The following is an 18,612-nucleotide window of genomic DNA, read 5'->3' as shown; positions in this document are numbered from 1 at the left end:
GGTAAGTGAGATAGGTGTCAAAGACATTTCTCAGTGGAGTGGCTGGGTGTCAGGTGGTGCCTAGAGGAATGTGAGGAATGCTTTTCCTGTAAAACCATACTGGAGGATATTTGGAATATCCACTTGAGCATCAGAGATATATGATTTAGTTATATGTATGGTCAGTAATATATATGAGCTAGTTCTAGTACTAAATACCACCAGTTGGCTTTTATGTAAAACTTAGCTTCAGAATAAGTCCTATTTCCAAGAGATCTTAAGCAATTTAGAATTCTAGGCATCCCTTGTTCATCCCACCCCCTTTTTGAAGTCAGGGTAAGTTTGTGTTTGTTTCAGGTTTTCTGGAATAGTGTGTTGGAAATACATCCTGATTATCCGAGGTGAAATTTTTGCAATGATAGTCCCTAAGGCAGCAGAGAGAGGTTGAGAGCGCTGAAGGAGACTCAGTTTGGAGTTCTTGGCTCTTATTTGCTCTGTGAAAGTCAATCAGTAGGGAGAGTGCCCTCCTTGGGTGTGTGTTTAAGTGGTGCAGCCAGGGCAGTCACTGTCAGTAGATACCTATTCAGTAAACATTTAACTTCCAAGCATGGAGCTGGTCCTTTGTTGGCCTTTATTGGCCCTAACATGCCCAGGAAACAGCTGATAAAGCAGCCAAGATAATTGTGGTGGGACATCTGGTAAAGTTGGACCCTGAGCCCTCGCTGAGAGGGTCTTTGGTTTTGTAAATAACAAAAGCTAATTTCTGAAAGAATTATATTCCAGGGAGTTAGATAAAACTAATGACTTGTTTCATTCATACTGTTCCAAAAAGGTGATAATGTGGTTGTAGTTTCTAGGGATAAAGGTATGAATAAAACTTCTATCAAGTGTGTATTTCTCTGGAGAATTGGTCTGAACTCTCATCTTGGGTGAGGATTTTGTAAATTAGATTAGGAATTGTTGAATTTTCTTCTAATTTTGAATGATTAATGTTTTTTTCAAAAGCTGAAGTCAGGGGAATTGGGGAGCTGAACTATTTTTTTTTTTTTTTTTTTTTTTTTTGGGCTGGGCCTGTCTAGCTAGTACTTACTGTTTTACAAGAAATTTACTGTGTTTTGACTTTTCTTACCATCTCTAGGTTCTAATTTTAGCTACTCGGGAAAGATAAGCATGTCTCTGTTAGACCCCAAAAAAGGCTGGGTATCCAAACTGGTGCTTTAATCAAAATGCTGCTGTTCAGCAGAGGTTAGGAACTGGTTTAAACAAAACAGGCTGGATAATGTGTGTAGCTGCGTACAAGTCATTCTGCACAGCGACAGAATTCAAGGTGCTAGTGAACTTATATGTGTAATAGAAGGGCTTCTTCTGACAATGTTCTATTTCTCCTGGCTCTTCTATATAGGTGGACATGAGCAAAGTAAATTTGGAAGTAATCAAACCATGGATAACAAAACGAGTAACAGAAATCCTTGGATTTGAAGATGATGTAGTAATTGAATTTTATATTTCAACCAGTTGGAAGTGAAGTAACAATTTTGTTGTGGATATTATTTCTAAATATGTAACATAATTATTATGAGTTCTATTGAATCTGTGAATTTCCTCAAGTACAATTAGGGGTTATATTATTATGTATATTTTTGAAAGAAATTCACTTTGTAAACAGCTGTAAGGCTGGAAGTTTAGTGAAGGTGCATAGTTTGCAAACTGCTCAGGTGAAAATCAAACTTACTGTTTTAATTTTGCTGTTACATGTTAAGTTACTTTGACAGCAATTTTCTAATGATGATGTGATTTATGATTTAAAAGGCCTGAACCAAAATGGGAAGTTATTCCTTGCGTCTGAAGTATAGCACCATCACCTTATTAGGGTCACAGCAGAGTGCAGTGTCCAATGTCGCTCTGACCCAACTCCCTTGATGATGCAGTGTGTGTTTGGAGGTGAGTTGTGTAAAGTGGCCGAACCAAAACAATCCAGGAAAGAGCAATTGGGCAAAGCTTACACTGCTCTTGAAACTACTGTAAAGTAGCTCAGGTTTTATGTGGAGCTTGAGGGGAATTCTGAATTGATCAGATGGTATTTAATGGAGAGTGCTTGAGTCAGTGTAGAGGCCAGGTCTATATCTATGGTTAATTGTTTCGTTTGTTAATTGCTGTAGGCTAGTATTGTGTTTGCTGTAGTTAATCTTCAGACTGATACAGTATTAAACATTACTGGGATCATTTAATACAGTAAACCTGAGGGGAAGGTATGAAATACTACGAGGTGGTAATAACTCAGCTTTTTCTTAATATCTGCCACTGTGCCACTGCAACCAAGGGAAAGTAAAAGATATCTGATATGCATTATTGGCAACATTCTCATGCTGATGGTCCTTTACACTTAATCTTTTTTTCCTAAGAGTTTCACCTTGTGTTTTTGAGAGAACAGTGACTATTTCAACTGATAAAGGTATTTCTGTTTAAAAAAACTTTTAATTTCCACTTTATTTTGAAGCTAGTTAGTATCTATTTCATAAAATATTTAGATGCTTTTATGTATAGAGAACAAAAAGGGAAATACGTTTTAAGTGCTAAGCTAAATAAAGCTAGGGTCGTAATGTGTTTTTCGTAACATGTTAGTGTAATAAGGACATGAATACGCATTTAATCCCCTTTATGCTAAGCATGATTAAAGTTTAGAGCTTTTTTAAAAAAACAATCTTTTCTTGTGGTTGTGTACTCATTATTGCTTGTTGTCTTTTTGCAATTTAGATAAATGATATAACATTAAACTCAAGGTGGTTGAGTTGCAGTAGGGAGTCGGAAGCAAGCCAAGGGAACATCTTTCTCTACAGGGACTTGGCGATTCCAAACCCCCCAAGGTTCCAAGAAGAAACTGAAGGACACCTGGAATCTGTACTTGCTTTGTGCTGTTGAGCTGTGCTTGTTATATGGACCTTGTTGCTGACCAACAAACCAACTTGGTGTTGAATTAAAAGCCCACTTTTCACTTTGAACCTTTCTTTGACCTCTTAACCCTTTGTGGACATAATTACTTTGAGGAAAATCTGTAAGGCACCTCCTTAGCATATGTTCCCTCAGCGCAGGCAGAGTCTTGTGTTTTGGAGAAAGTAAGAGAATGCATGCATGAAGCTTGAACTTTCGCAGCGGGATGTAAGGTCCCTAGCAGGATGTCATCTGCAGGGTTGGGCAATTACACAGCTTCTGTCTGTTGTGCAGATGTTAAAGATTTCCCACCAAGGTGAAACAAAACAATCAGGAAAAATGTTTAGACGATAACTAGTAACAACTCATAGTAGCATTGTAATGGTGTGTTATAATTTAAGGCCCCTGATTTTCCCTGTAGCAGCTGGTACGGTCTAAAATACTTACGAAACCCACAAAGGATTAACAGGCCTTTCTGAATATTTATGGTTAAGACACAAAAGAAAATAGTAATACACTTTAACTTATATTGATGAGAAATCAGTAGGGAGAGATCTTTAAAAAGATAGTTCTCGAATGTATATGTATTTTAGCCCCCACAATCGTTTAATTTAAGTTTAATATAGACTTTTATGTTGTTTTTTCAGATAACCGGTTGTTCTTCCTGTTCACATCTCTTTGCAGAATCCAGATTCCAAAATGATGCAAATCAACTTGACTGGGTTTTTGAATGGGAAAAATGCTAGGGAGTTCATGGGAGAGCTGTGGCCACTGCTGTTAAGTGCACAAGAAAACATTGCTGTATTCCAACTGCATTTCTGGAACTGAAGAAAGAAGAAATAAAACAGCGACAGGTGGGATGTTCTTAATAGATTTGTGGATGACTTGTGAATGTTGGGTAGAACTAGTAGTGCTGTTAAAGCTCTTGGTATTTCAGCAGAACTCTTCTGTCTAGGCAACATATTGAATCCTGAAGCAGTGTTGTTGTTATTCAACATACCTATGTTACAAGGTTTTTCTGATGCCTCTGAGTTAAGTGCTGGTGTTTGGTTCCATAGATAGAGCAAGAGAAACTGGCTTCTATGAAGAAACAAGATGAAGACAAGGAGAAGAGGGATAAGGAAGATAAAGACAACAGAGAAAAAAGAGACAGATCCAGGAGTCCAAGAAGGTAATGGAAATGCACAGGCAGTGTATCAGCGGTACTCTAGAACAGAATGGGGAACGCGTGGCAGAGAAATGTTAATTGCACTGGAAATACCTCCCTTCCTCCTTAGTTGTTTTAACAGCCTAGCTTGGCTCACTGCTGAGCAGTAACTGCAAGTAAACGAGAGCAACTTTGATATAGATATTGTTTATACTATGAATGGTTTTTAATGTTTTCTCTGTTCTGGGCTTTGTTCTTTTTCGGTTTGGAGGTTGGTTTGTTTGACATCTTAACTTGGCCATCAGTTATTAGCAGAAGATATAATGAAGTAGCCCTACATGTGTTTTAGCTGCTGTAGACAGCACTGAGAGTCTGCCTGGTTCTGGAGAGTTTTGGCTGCTGAATATCACAGGTTTTATTGTCTTATGCATAATTTCATTAAGTTGTGCCATTGAATGGTACTTCTTGTTCCTAGACGCAAATCAAGGTCTCCTTCCCCTCGGAGGAGGTCTTCACCTGTCCGAAGAGAGCGGAAACGCAGCCATTCCCGCTCCCCTCATCACAGAACCAAGAGTCGCAGTGTTACTCCAGCACCGGAAAAGAAAGAGGTGACTCCTGAGCCAGAACCCTCTCTGAAACCAAAGGAGACTGTTGTTCAAGAGGCAACTTCAAACAGGTCTGTGTGACAGCTTTGTGTGTAGAACTGCATCTTACATTTTTAAAAATGGAAATTATTTTAGTACCTATTTGGAGTTTGACATGGGGGAATGCCTGCTTCTCCCCTGCAGCGGTTAAAAGAATTTCATTAATCACAGAATCACTAGGTTGGAAAAGACTTCTAGAATTATCCAGTCCAACCATTCCTATCAGCCACTAAACCATGTCCATGAGCACCTCGTCTACCCGTCTTTTAAACATCTCCAGGGAAGGTGACTCAACCACCTCCTTGGGCAGCCCTGTTCCAGTGCCCAATGACCCTTTCCGTGAAAAACTTTTTTCTGATGTCCAGCCTGAACCTCCCCTGTCGAAGCTTGAGGCCATTCCCCCTTTTTCTGTCCCCTGTCACTTGGGAGAAGAGGCCAGCTCCCTCCTCTCTACAACCTCCTTTCAGGTAGTTGTAGAGAGCAATAAGGTCCCCCTCAGCCTTCTCAAGGCTAAACAACCTGAGTTCCCTCAGCCAGTCCTCATAAGACTTGTTCTCCAGGCCCTTCCCCAGCTTCATTGCTCTTCTGTGGACACGCTCCAGAGCCTCAAAGTCCTTCTTGTAGCGAGGGGCCCAGAACTGAACACAGTATTCGAGGTACAGTCTCACCAGATTCCTTTATTCCTCTGTAGAATTCCAGAGGCAGAGGGCTTAGCTGTCACTGCAGTTTCATTCTCCTGGTCATCTTTTTCCCTTATGGTATTGTCATGTTGGTTTTTAGCACATCAATACATAGCATATGTATTACTTTTTCTCTTTGAATCATTTTCTAGTACTTTTCACAGCTTTAGAGTGGAATGTATAACGTCCTGTCAGAGGATGAGCAAGAGAACGTTCATTGCAGGGGAATATCTTGTTACTCCAGGGGCTATGGTTTGTATGTGCTCATAAATTCAGTCTTTGCTTTTAACAGTGATATCCCAAAAGCTCCTAAACCTGAACCTCCTGTACCAGAGACTAAGGAAGCTTCACCAGAGCGTAATTCAAAGAAGGAGAGAGAGAAGGAAAAAGAGAAGACTCGTCAAAGGTCCCCAAGTCGGTCCAAGTCAAGGTCAAGATCTCGGTCACGTTCTCCATCTCATTCTCGACCAAGAAGGCGTCATAGATCACGGTCAAGGTAGGACTTGAGTTTGTTCTGATTGTGAAGGTAGAGAACTGAATGCTTTTTTCTGACTGCAGCATGAAATGTTCTCAGTTAAAGTAGTGATATTTTTGGAGATGTTTTAGGCCAAATGAGAAAGATGCATTGAAGGGGTAAATGTGTTCAGGAGTTGTTTTCTTCCTGGCAGTTCGTGAGGAGATGCTCACAGTAATTGACACTGACCAGAGAAGGAATGGGGTGCTTAATGCTGAGTATGGCAATTGTTAGATAGTGGGAATTGTGTAGCCTTCTTTACGGAGATAGAATTGATGCCGAAAATGATGTAAATTATTTTCTCTCCCTGCTCCCCACTCCTCTTTTTTTTATTATATTTAAAGCACTGATTGTGTCTGAGTGTACCACGTTGCATCATAATATAAATGCTACTTTAATATGATGCACCTGGAGAAAAGCAACTTTCCGCTCAGTGCCCTGAGGATAAATTTCCTCAAATCTGAATATTAGGTAGTTGCTTTTCATTTGAATTTTTGATTGTGACAGGTCTTACTCTCCTAGAAGGCGACCAAGCCCGAGACGACGGCTGTCTCCGAGAAGAAGGAGCCCTCCAAGGCGAATGCCTCCCCCACCCAGACACAGAAGAAGCAGATCCCCTGTGAGGCGGTAAGATCCCATTTTTCGAGACAACTGGAAATACTAAATCTTGAAGCTGAAGGGAACATTAGTTTTGAGGACCATGTTCATCTTATCTTGGGACCGTCAGGGCTATGATTTGAGAGCTGTGAAAGTTGCAGTGTCGTTTTTGTAAGTATGTTTTGGGGGACATGAAAAGCTGTGGCACAGTTTCTTTTGAGTTGAAATAGTGATGAAAATTCCATCTTTTTGGAAAGTGGCAATTCCACGACTTTAACTTCTTCCAGTGGCTCTGGATAGCTGCCAGCATAGATTGACATGACATCTTTTGTGACTTCTTGCTTAAGTGTTAATAGTTTTGGGGGTTTTTCATGCCTGGGGAAAAAATTAGAACAAGTAACTGGATTTTACTTGAGAGAATTAAAATTGTGACTCACATTTTCATCACATAAAATTTTGACTTGAAATGTGTTTTTTCATGTTCTTTTAAGTAAAAAAATTCTTCAAGGTCCCCTCTCTGCTGTTGGAGGTTACATTTCTGACAGCATAAGCAGCTTTAGTAGCAAAGGTCTGAGTTGCCTTGCAAAGGACATCATGTACTTACAGCAGTGTCAAAATAGGCATTTGTCTTCCTTGGAAAAAAATAGATTTGTATCCTCTTCATAGGAAGAGAGTTAAAGTGATGCTTCCTGTGTACAGCAGTTGTTCTTTTCCAGGAAGGAGCGGTTCTTCCTTTTTATGACAAGGTGATGACTACTTTTTTCTGAGTTTGTAAAACTGTTCATTTCACACAGTTACTGGGAAAACTGTGAAAAGCATCAAATTTGTCTGTTGCAAGATGTGCAAGAGCTCCCTTTCAGAAAATGTTTATCTTGCTCAAGGTAGGGTTTCTTTTTTCCAGGTTCTCAGGAATTCTGCAGCCAAAGGTGGATTCTGCAGGTACACCATTGCAACAGAACTTGCCACAAATTTTGCCGCAGAATTCTAGAGGCCCTACCTTTTTAAAATGACAAAGTAAAGATGAAAGACTAAAACATAAAGAGAAATAGAATCATTCTGAATTGTTAAGTTGTCTGAAATTTTTACCTCCTGGCATAAAAACTTATTAGTGTACTCGCACACTAAACTCTTAAACAGATCTGTGCTGAAGATCATTAAATCACATGTGCTAACACGGAGAACTGTCTTAACCATCCAAAAATTAGAGCCCAAACAAAACTAATTGCTCCCAGGAGAAAAGCTTAGTTTTAGTCTGTAGATTGACAGAAAGCAAGCGAAGGTAACACTAACAATTTTTTGCTCACTGTAAGATAACTAAGATAACTGTGAAAGATTGGTTGTTATTCTCTTCTCCAAACAAAGTGTTGAAGGCTGCCCACCATGTTTTGGAGGTTTTGTTGTTTGTGCTCTATCTATGTGCTTGCAAACAAATGCAATTCTGTGTTCGTGCTCAAATGTGTTTTAAGCTGGCTAGTCAGAATCTGATGTTATATTTGATTTACAGGAGAAGACGGTCATCAGCATCCTTATCTGGCAGCAGCTCTTCCTCCTCCTCCTCACGTTCCCGATCGCCACCAAAGAAGCCTCCTAAAAGAACTGTATCCAGTCCTCCTCGGAAAACACGCAGGCTCTCTCCTTCAGCAAGCCCTCCAAGGCGGAGGCACAGACCATCCCCACCAGCAAGTCCACCTTCTAAACCACGTAGATCTCCAACCCCCCAGCAGTCGAATCGGGCAAGAAAAAGCCGTGGCTCTGTTTCACCTAGCAGAGCATCAGGTAATAAACCTTTGTTTTTCAGCAGCTTTATCATTTTGTGCTTTTGTTCCGTGAAAGATAGCGTGCACAGTTTGTATGAGCAGAAGAGCGTGCAAGCATGTAATGAAGTGCAACTGAGTTATTTGACTTTGTCTTTTAGCACCTAAACATAAGAGTTCTGAAAAAAGAGAATCTCCTTCGCCAGCACCAAAACCAAGAAAAGGAGAACTGTCTGAATCAGGTATGGCTCTCACTTTTCAGCACTGGGTTTGGGTGGGGCTTTTAATGAAAGCTGCGTGACAAGAAAAGGCAGTGGTAAAGTGCTGAATCTCTTGATAGGCTGGAATTGGAAGCAAGAGTTTTCAGGAGTAGAAAGGTGATCACTCATACTGGCTCAAATACTTCCATCCAAGCTTTTTGAGAAAAAGCTCAGTCAAATGTATTCTAGCCTCAATGTTATCTTAAGATTTGAGGAGGGGAAGCACGCTTGATGATCTACTGTACTATGGCTTTACTTCTGCTTGAATAAGGCAAATTTGTACCCTCAGTTCAAATATTCTGTCCATGTATGTGCCTTTTCAGAAGAAGATAAAGGAGGCAAAATGGCTGCAGCAGACTCTGTTCAGCAGAGGCGTCAGTACAGACGGCAAAACCAACAGTCTTCATCTGGTACGGATGACATAGATCTCCTAAAAATGGATTGCAGTTGACTTTCATTAAAGTCAAATACTGATGAAAGTTAATTGCTGTGTGCACTACAGTGCAATTGTAAACTTAATTCCAGTTTTACCACTGATAATGAAGTCACTTTAATTATTACTCATGAAGAATAAAGTGTAATTTTTCAGGGTTATGCAATATCTCTTGTTAATTGGTTTAGGTCTTTAACATTTGCCTTTCTAACCATCACACACAAATATTTTTTTGCTATGGATCACTTAATCTGTTGTTGCAATAGGCTATTTCCTAATATTTTCCATCTTATGTGCTTGAGATCAGTAAACTAACACGGGTCTGCTGTAAGCTTAATGTTTCTGTAAGTAACCACAGTTCGCCTGGCTAGTCAGAATTTTACATGGACAATTAGGTTGCTGTGAGTATTTTTATGCAGCTGTGATGGATTTATTTATCGCTTGTCTTCAGTATTTTTAGTTGAACTGCTTTTAAATATGGGCTGCTTATTTGGTGTGAGAGGAGGTTAGTGCTGCAGTTTGAACTGCAGTAAGAACCCTGTCAGTAACTGCGTTAGGAGTGTCATGAGAATCCTTTCCAGAGAGTGATTCTTCTACATTTATAGATTCTGGTTCTTCGTCTTCATCAGAAGAGGAGAGACCTAAAAGATCCAATGTGAAAAATGGGGAAGTTGGCAGACGCCGGCGCCATTCGCATTCACGCAGCCCATCACCATCTCCACGAAAACGACAGAAGGAATCCTCTCCTCGGTAATTTCTTCTTAAGATGAACATAACTGATGTAATTTGCTAACTGTTCAGTTAACGCTGTTGTTAATCTGCTATGCATCTGTCAGCAAATACACAAGTCACATCCATTTCGCCTGGTCTTGTTCCAAGATTGCATTCCTATTATTCTCATTTGTTAGTTACCCTGAACTTTATTTGAGCATGCTCGTTTTTGCCTTTATTATTTGGCAGATAGATTTGTCTTGTCTTGTTTTTCCTCCACTGCTATCAGGATGCAGATTGAAAAGAGGTGGCAGTCACCAGTGATGAAAAGGTTGGTTAGAAATTGATCTGTTAAGTAGGATTTACCTATCGAAAATAACTGAGATACCCTCATTTATCTTGTTGTGGATAAGTTTTGCCGGCCTTTGTAAGACGAGAAGAAGTTCAGACTGATGTGTTCCTTTCTGTGTTGGATCTGGGGCTGTTTCACTGCCAGAGAGAGGCGTACCTGCTCAGTCTCCTCCATTGTTAACTGTTGGTTATTTCATGCTCAAGTGTAACAGCAAGTGCACCATTAATGTTGTTGTCATCACTGATGCCTGAAAACAGTGGAATGCTTGCATTCCTTGGGGGTTTTCTTATGCCATGTACACGGATAGGAAAGATGGGCGAGCATCACTTTGTGCTCTTGCTGCCGGTGCTGGTTGGAACCCTTCTGTAGACTTGCACAAGTGATTAAGATCTTGATGTTCGGAGTCACAGATAACCATTGAATATTTGGAACTACAGATACTAGACTGGTAGTGAACACCTACTTTGTCTCTTTTTTATAAAGGCAGTATTGTAAACACTGTGAAATTGTTTGCTCTGTGTTGATCTAAGAATATAGGAGGTGGAGGAAACTGGGTGCTTGGTGGTTTTATTAATCTAATAATTAGATTCGTGAGCAATCTGTAATTAAGACCTAGCTAGAATATATTTGCAACATACATAGGGGATGAAGTATGACCACTTCTACAAGTGTATCCCATTCTAATTATGGACCTTGTCAAACAATTCTATGTAAAACAGACTAGAATTCAAAGATCTTAACCCATTTTGCAACAAGCAAAATTCGCCTATTGCCTGTGGTGTAAACATACGTGTTTAATTGGGACAGTCAGGACATTTGAAGGCTGGTATTTTGAATCACAGAAGAAAGATGTCTTTGGAGCAAACTCCTTTCTATTGTAACTCATGGCCTTGGAGACCAACAGCCAGCGCATTTGAAATTAAATCTCATTTTATGTGGATGAGCTGCTTTGCTTTTTCATTGGTCTCGGTTTTTCCTTTATCCAGTCATTTTATCTGAATTGCTTTTAAAAAAAAGAAGTCATTTACTTTACAAAATGCCTATATTTCTCTCCTGTAAAACTCTAGGAAAGCATGAGTTTGATTAGAATTTCCCCTCCCAGAAGTCTGTCGTAAACACTGCAGAGCAGAAAATGCCTCATTTTGTGGATGATTTTAATCCCGATAGCTGCAGTTCAGCAACAACTTTGATTTTTCTCTGCATTTCAAGAAATAAGTAATTTTTATTTCAGTTCTATAGATAACAGATGCTTTCAGGAGTACAGTTTCAGACTGTTTAATCTGATCTGAATGCAGTTGTGGTCTGCGTGGCCCAGGTGGGAATTCCCAGTTCCTCGTTTGTGCTGGATCTAGCAGTCGTGTCACCGCATGATGGCAAAGAGGTGGTTTTGCAGGATTAGTCCCTGGTGGATCAGTAAGCTGGTCTGACTTGTTAGATGATTTGTAGATTTAGTGCAAGAGAAATGGCAGAAATGAACTTCCAGGAGAAGAAAGTGGTAGAGAGTTGAGCTTCCTCTTTGGCTGCGAGATGCAAATAGACCAGGTTAAGCAGAATGTGAAATTCTCACAACTGCTGTAGTGAGCATTGAAAATTACAGTAAAATCTGTGTTTGCTCACGCTCTTTAGAAAGGTGAGGGTTTGTAACCCATCTTCTAATAGAATTTCATTTTGAAGTGCATGAACAAGATGATTTTATATAGTGAAAGCAGAAGCACAAAAAGTCTCATGGCTCAACTACAGCTTTTCTGAGTGGTCCCGTTCTCTTCAGCAGGAGGAGGAGAAGCCCCTCACCCCCACCAGCCCGGCGGCGACGCTCCCCTTCACCTGCTCCCCCTCCTCGCCGGCGGCGCTCACCTTCCTTACCTCGTCGAAGGTAGCATATTATGTCCTCATCATCAAGTGGTTGCTTTTGGTTTGTTGGCTTTCAGCTGTGATGTGTAAAAAGAAATACCGTGATGGAGGAAGCCAGTCCCTTGATTCACAGCTTCCTGAGGGGAATGTCATTTTGTTGGTGAGATTTTCTGTGGTGGGTGTGTGGCCTGGATATCATTTGAAGAAGTTTGGTATTAAGTAAAGTTTTAAAGAATTTTTAGAGGACTTATTTTTCCACAACTCTGGGCAAATTGCAAGACAGTCATAACTGATGTACACCTGAACATTTCTTTTCTCTGCAGGTCTCCATCACCACCCCCACGCAGACGCTCACCCTCTCCACGGAGATACTCTCCACCAATACAGAGGCGGTATTCTCCTTCTCCGCCACCAAAGAGAAGAACGGCTTCTCCTCCTCCCCCACCAAAACGAAGGGCATCCCCTTCTCCACAGTCAAAACGCAGAGTCTCCCATTCACCACCGCCAAAACAGAGGAGCTCACCAGCTGCTAAAAGGCGTTCACCTTCCATATCTTCCAAGCACAGGAAGGGGTCTCCTCCCTGTCGGTCTAACCGGGAAACACGTTCTCCACCACAAAACAAAAGGCATTCACCTTCACCACGGCCTAGAGCTTCTCATACCTCTGCAAGCCCACCACCACGACGGGGAACTTCAGCTTCACCCCAGAGAAGGCAGTCTCCATCTCCAAGCACTAGACCCATCAGGAGGGTGTCAAGAACGCCAGAACCTAAGAAGACAAAGTAAAAACATCCATCTTTATTGTTGGTGGTTTTGTAAGGGGGTTGTTTTGTTGCTTTGTTTTAATGCAGTGGGAAAGCTAAGGAATTGCATTAAAATGGTTCTCTTTTCTTGAGATTGCTACAGTATTGGTGGCTCTGGTCAGCTTCCACTACCATAACATTAATTTTCAGAATTTTATTATGAAAACATCTGTTAAAATAAAGTAAACATAGGGAAAAGAATTAATGAGGTTTTACGTAGGGTTTGAGTGATTTTTTTTTAATAGCACAACAAGGCACGGGGACTGAGCAGGTGAAGTTTGAGTTTTGTTGCTAGCTTTGTGTAACGCAAAATTAACTTTCTCTTATTTTAAAGCAAAGTGCAGAAAGGAACCAACGCTCATAAATGATTTCAAAAGTGGTCACCCACGAGGAGAAAACCTTTAGAATTGTAGCAGTTCTGTTTAGTGCAGTGCCTCTCTGATGAGCAGATAGTCAGAAGTACAGTGCTGGCTTACCGATTCAGAAAGAAAATGTAGCTGAATGTTATGTCTTGCACTTGTTTGTCACTGGATGATGAAACAGTTTTGTTATTCTCTTGCCTTTTAATGTGGTTATAAATTAGTTGTAGCAGAAGAAAGGGAGCAATCGTTCCTGAACAATAGTGTTATTGTTTAACAAGCTATCAAGTTGCAGTATCCTTTTACGTGGTGGATCCGTGGTGGTGTTGAATTGTTTTGCCTTTTGTAATGTACACCAGCAGATTACCTAATAATTTATAATTTTTGGCTTAACTGATATAAAAGCATCTATGTTCACCTGGCTTTTTGTTAACTTCTACTTTCTTTTTTTTGTCTCATACGCCTCTAACACCAGAACCTAAGTGCAGCTCTTCTGTTTTTAAGGGCTTCCACGCCAAGCCCGCGATCTACAAGGCGGGTGTCATCGTCACGGTCTGCATCAGGATCACCTGAGCCAGCACTGAAGAAACATCAAGGACCTCCATCCCCTGCTCGATCTTGTTCCCCTTCTGCAAACTGGTCACCTGCAAAAAAGGCGAAAAGCCCAACTCAGAGCCCATCACCTGCAAGGGTATTTGTTTGCTGTTAAAAGCGGTACTGTTTGGGTTGTGTGGGAAGTGATTTTTCAGGGAGACTTTGCTGTAGAACATCTCTAAGCTTATTCCTAAGGTAAAAAATCCTTTTTTTCATAATTAAAAGCTTCTTTGAAGCAATTTGCAATGTAAATTTTTCAAACATAACATCTCTGAGTCTGAAAATGTGTTATTAAATATGAATTTAAACTTCTGGAGGAGCAGACTTTCCCACTTTATGAGTTTACGTGAGTATAGTGGTCTACAAATTGAGGTGGTCTTATTTATGATTAGTAGTCCTGCGTGCAAACTCAGGCTATTCCTAAAAGGAAGAGGATGGATTGTTTGGCATCCTTATGTGTTCTCCTAAGGTGTTTCCTAGGAATGCCTCCATTCTTTGCCACAGGGGTATTGAGGGAGGGAGACTCCACCACTCCACCATTAATACTGAACCTGCAGCATTAGTTTTTATGAAGAGGTTTGCCTGTCAGTGCTGTGATCAGCAGATCGAGTCTGCGTGGTGTTATGTTCTGTTGTGGACAAACACAGTGCAGCCATGGGGTACAGTATTTGTCTCTGGGATTGCTTCTGCCAGTTGATAGGGAATGTGACTGTCCCCCAGTTCTGAAGCTGTTGTTTGCTGAGTTTCAGAGGTTGCTCGGTCCGTTTGGATTTCCTGGATGGTTGTGGCCTTGTTTGAACAATATCCTGAAGCGTTAGGAATCAGTTGTAATATCTGCTGAATTGTTTGTTACAGAATTCAGATCAAGAAGGAGGTGGAAAGAAGAAGAAGAAAAAGAAGGATAAGAAGCATAAAAAGGATAAAAAGCACAAGAAACACAAAAAACATAAGAAGAGAAAGCTGCAGTGGCTGCAGCAGCTGCTGCTGTGGCTGCAGCAGATACCACCTCAGCACAGGAAGACCAGGAAGCAGAGACAGAACCCAAAAAAGGTAGGAATTTGATACCTATACTTCGTGTTTTTAGAGTCTAGTATAAGAAAACAGGTGGAGACAAATGTGCACAGTACACTCGGTCTTCTGTACAGCAGTCTTACTGCAAAAATGCAACTTCGAATCTGGTTGTACTTGGTGTACAATACTGGGAGGGCTGCAGCCCAGCTTCGCTTTCAGTGTATGAAGAGATCTGCTTTATCTTTGTTTGAAGGAGACAGAAAGCGAACCAGAGGACAACCTTGATGACCTAGAAAAACACCTGCGAGAGAAGGCGCTGAGGTCGATGAGGAAGGCGCAAGTGTCACCACCATCCTAGGCTGAATCCTTTGATATAATGTACATTTTATTTGGTTTGTACTCAGAATTCGATTTCAAATTGCTGAATGTGTTTGAGCTTTAGAATATAACATTTGTTGTAATAATTGCTAGGTTGAGGTTCACCATGTACAAAGGGCATGGATTTACATTACAAAAGGTGTCCACAGTGTACTAGTGACATTCTTTCATTGGCAGTCAGCATAATTTCATTTAGAGTGAGACTTTGTAGAAGCAGTAGGAATTTGTTTTGAAGGTTTTAAACATGACCGTCGGTTCCCTAGTTTCTTTGAAATTCAACGAAGCCTTTAGCATAATTAGCAAGGGTCTCATTTGACTTCTTTTGCATCCACTTACATTATGCTACTAACCTTTGTGGTTTGTAAGCTTGTCCAGAAGTAAAACCACTGCAGAACTACCGAGGAAGTCCATCTCTTTTAATGCTTTCTACTGTTGCCTGTGTAGTCTCCATTAAAGCAAATAAGGAGTAGCAGTTTAGAATGGTACATAAATGAAAGCATGTTGTTTACCAGGACACTGTGGGTTTATATTGATGTAACATGTTGATTTGGAACACTGGAATTTCATTTGTATTTTTATGTTCTTTTTTTAAAGGGCAGTTTCCATGATCAGCAGTCCCAGAAAAAAAAATTCCTTCAGTTACATAAATTTTTGTTTGTGAGATGTTGTTGCCCCCATTCATAAATCTTGTCTTGTGGTTCTTCAGTATTATGTAAGCAGCTTTCAGAGATGTAGTCTTTGAAAGTTTGAGGAACCCAAACTTTGGATATTGTCATGTTTCCACTGTTTTTTGTTTTTGTTTTTTTTAACTAAAGCTATATAAAGCTTGTGGATTAAACAAAATAAATTTCTAAATTTAAACAGATGTTGGCTATTTTTATATGAACAGTTAAATTTGCTAATCAGCTTTCTTTGTACAGGATTAAGCGTGAAAGAGTATTTGATCCTGTGTGCTGCTTCTGAAGAACCAGGGCTGGCCGCTCTCAGCTGTCCTTGGGTAGTAGAACCAGCCCTTTGTTAGCTCAGCAATGCTTTTGCTGGGTCTGCATTGGTCTTCTTGCAAAGCAAGAGTAGACAGTCCACTTGGTCGGGCTCTAATAGGGTAAAGAAGCTTCAAACAAATAAAACAATTTGCTGGTGAAAGTTGCTACCACAGCAAATGAAATATTTCAAAGTCCTGCAAGATGTTAATATGAGGTTTGCATTAACTTGGTTAACCAGCTTCAAACACTGGTTTGAATGCTCAGGTAGAGCACCCTCGTGGCCCACTGCCTTTCTCATCCCTGAATGTGGAACTTGCTGCATTGCTGCTGTTGAATTTTGTTAAAAATTCAAGCTCTGTTTCTTAATAGAGTCAGTTTGCAGGTCTGAGTTCCTCTGGGAGGAGGAAATGGAGTGAGCTTTTGAAGTTTGTTCTGCATCTGCAGTAGCTGTTGTGCACAATGAGGTGTAGATGTTTGACTCATCTTTTTACTTTACATCGCGTGAGATGTTAGCCTAAGCCAGGCGTCCGATGGATTGTGGATGAAAGGGGATCTCTTACAGCAGCTTTCTTCTGCACTTCTGTATATGCTGGATCTTTTGTTTTGTAGCACAAGCACACATATGCTGAAGCACTTGTAACCATAGTTCACAACACCTGGATGTGTGGTATTGTCTATTAAATGTGTATAATAAATTCCAAGAACTTTATGGACAAACACATTTTAAAAGTAGATCTAAGTGGATTTGGTGCTTATGAAACTACTCTTGTGTTTGCCTCCTCATTTTTATTCCTGTGATGTTCCTTGACAGCACAAATCATTCTGAAATTCAGTCTGAAAAGCCTGTGCATCCTCAGTCTTCACACAGCAGTAGTGTTTTGTCCTTTCAAATCTGATCTTACGTTCCTCTGGGTAGCATGACCTCTAAGTGCCTTATAATCTCAGCACTCAGAAGCTCTTTGAATATATTCAGTACCTGAGTCACTGACTGCTTATCTTCCCTTGTTCCTGTTTTTCACCTCCTGCCTCCAAGGACTGCCCTTGATAAAGGCCTTCCCTGCTGCTTTGGGCAGGTCAGGAAGGCCAGACCTCCCCAAGGCTGTGGGGTGTTTCTGTTGCTAGGTGCTCCCTCCTCTGTTTTTAACATCTAACCTTAAAGATTAGTTTAGGTTTAAAAGAGCCGTGAAATACACTCTTTAGGAAGAATATAACTTCTAAACTGTGTTTAGCTTAATATTTTGATGGTTCTGACTTAGCTGTTTGTTCGAATACTGACACTGTATTGAAGTCCAGTCAAGTGATGGCAAACCATCTTATGTCTTCCTGTGAGCCGCGGCCCTGTTCTGCGCTGCTCCAAACCCTGTCAGAGAACCATGGAATGGTTTGGGTTGGGGGGGACCTCAAAGCTCATCCAGTTTCATTCCCCTTACCATGGGCAGGGGCACCTCCCACTGGATCAGGTTGCTTAAAGCCCCATCCAACCTGGCCTTGAGCACCACCATGGATGAGGACAGTACCTGTTGCACAGATATTTTCAGTATGAACTCTACCCACAGGGCTGATGTCTAGTATTTGTGTCTGCTGTGCGACTGTCCTAGCACATCACTGAACTCTCCTGATCCTCTGTGACCAAGATCCCCTCATCTGAACTCAAACTGCTCTGATCTGTTAACCACTTATCTTTGTTAACCACTTATATCCCTCTTCTTCAAGCTTTTCATTTGTACTTGTGCTGATTCAGTTCAGAGGATATGTTTGTTATGCCAACAGCTGGGACAATCAGGTATGGGCGAGAGGTCTAAGTTTGTAGAAATTCAGCGTTGGATTATCAAATTTTTCCACTTGCATGGTTTGGAAGTTTGCCTGGGGAGTTCTGTGTGGCCCAGCTCCCCGAGTCTCCCCGCTGCAGTCGTGCACTCTGGAACTCACTTATGGGTTGCCTTAACGTCAAGACAAAGGCTGTTCTGCTGGCTGGGAAAATGTCTGAGACTCCCGGGTTTAACCTGGATGATAACAGCACAAGGCAGAGCTGTAACTAAACTAAAACTAAACCTGCGCACATTACAGCTCACACTCACTCAGCTCTATGTTGTCTAACATAAGTGAACCTCAGCAGAGGCCTGGACCGGGAGGGCTGATGGACGTGAACTGTGGTAGAAGGTGCAGTAACGAGAAGCAGCGTTTTAGCACTTTGTTGACTTCCTCAACCATTAAACCCACCAACATGCGTATTTGGATGTAAAAGCAGTGCTGCTGGAAGAGCAGCTTTGGTCAGGACACTGAACTGTGTTTTGATTGAGTTCCGTTTCAGCTGCTTTGTGTGATAACTTAGGTTTTAGTATGGAATCATCTGCTCATATACCTTGCATCGTCTGCTCAAAGTCTGTTGTTACCTGGCACGTAGGAATCCCACGAGGCAGTCACAGCTCAGACTGCACTCAAATCGCTTCTCAGTCCAGAACCATAGCAGAGACTGGCAGGTGAGGGAGAACTGCTGCTCCTTAGTGTTCCCTTCCCGCGTGACTTTCCATCTTCTTTCCCTTTGCTGGGTAGCACTTCGGTTTCCCTCTTGTACAGTTGTTTTTCTCCCGTCCTCTTCACAGAACCTTCCAGTGGAATTGTGTCTCTTTTTAG

At 41.1% G+C, this 18,612-nt stretch overlaps 1 protein-coding gene across 1 annotated transcript; it reads left to right on the top strand.

Annotated features, from left to right (window-relative positions):
- The first annotated feature begins 1,899 nt into the window (after window positions 1-1,899).
- On the top strand, window positions 1,900-16,674 carry LOC104059529 (serine/arginine repetitive matrix protein 1). Its single transcript, XM_054086423.1, has 16 exons — window positions 1,900-1,920; window positions 3,592-3,761; window positions 3,966-4,078; window positions 4,530-4,730; window positions 5,671-5,874; window positions 6,400-6,519; window positions 7,994-8,265; window positions 8,405-8,485; window positions 8,827-8,913; window positions 9,542-9,686; window positions 9,937-9,978; window positions 11,768-11,872; window positions 12,174-12,632; window positions 13,517-13,703; window positions 14,462-14,654; window positions 14,870-16,674. The coding sequence occupies exons 3-16, from the start codon at window positions 3,990-3,992 to the stop codon at window positions 14,908-14,910; spliced, it is 2,226 nt and encodes a 741-aa protein (XP_053942398.1). The 5' UTR covers window positions 1,900-1,920; window positions 3,592-3,761; window positions 3,966-3,989; the 3' UTR covers window positions 14,911-16,674.
- The last annotated feature ends 1,938 nt before the right edge of the window (window positions 16,675-18,612 follow it).

Source organism: Cuculus canorus, chromosome 22 (genome assembly GCF_017976375.1).
Source record: "Cuculus canorus isolate bCucCan1 chromosome 22, bCucCan1.pri, whole genome shotgun sequence".
NCBI lineage: Eukaryota > Metazoa > Chordata > Aves > Cuculiformes > Cuculidae > Cuculus > Cuculus canorus.
Note: the sequence above shows the minus strand (reverse complement) of the source record. Positions and strands in the feature narration are given on the sequence as shown.

Bases quoted from the DNA above. Each gene is read 5' to 3' on its own strand.
- LOC104059529 (XM_054086423.1), top strand. From the start codon at position 3,990: ATGAAGAAACAAGATGAAGACAAGGAGAAGAGGGATAAGGAAGATAAA. The intron at 11,873-12,173 runs GTAGCATATTAT...TTTTCTCTGCAG, and splicing joins CCTTCCTTACCTCGTCGAAG to GTCTCCATCACCACCCCCAC. The intron at 13,704-14,461 runs GTATTTGTTTGC...TGTTTGTTACAG, and splicing joins AGAGCCCATCACCTGCAAGG to AATTCAGATCAAGAAGGAGG.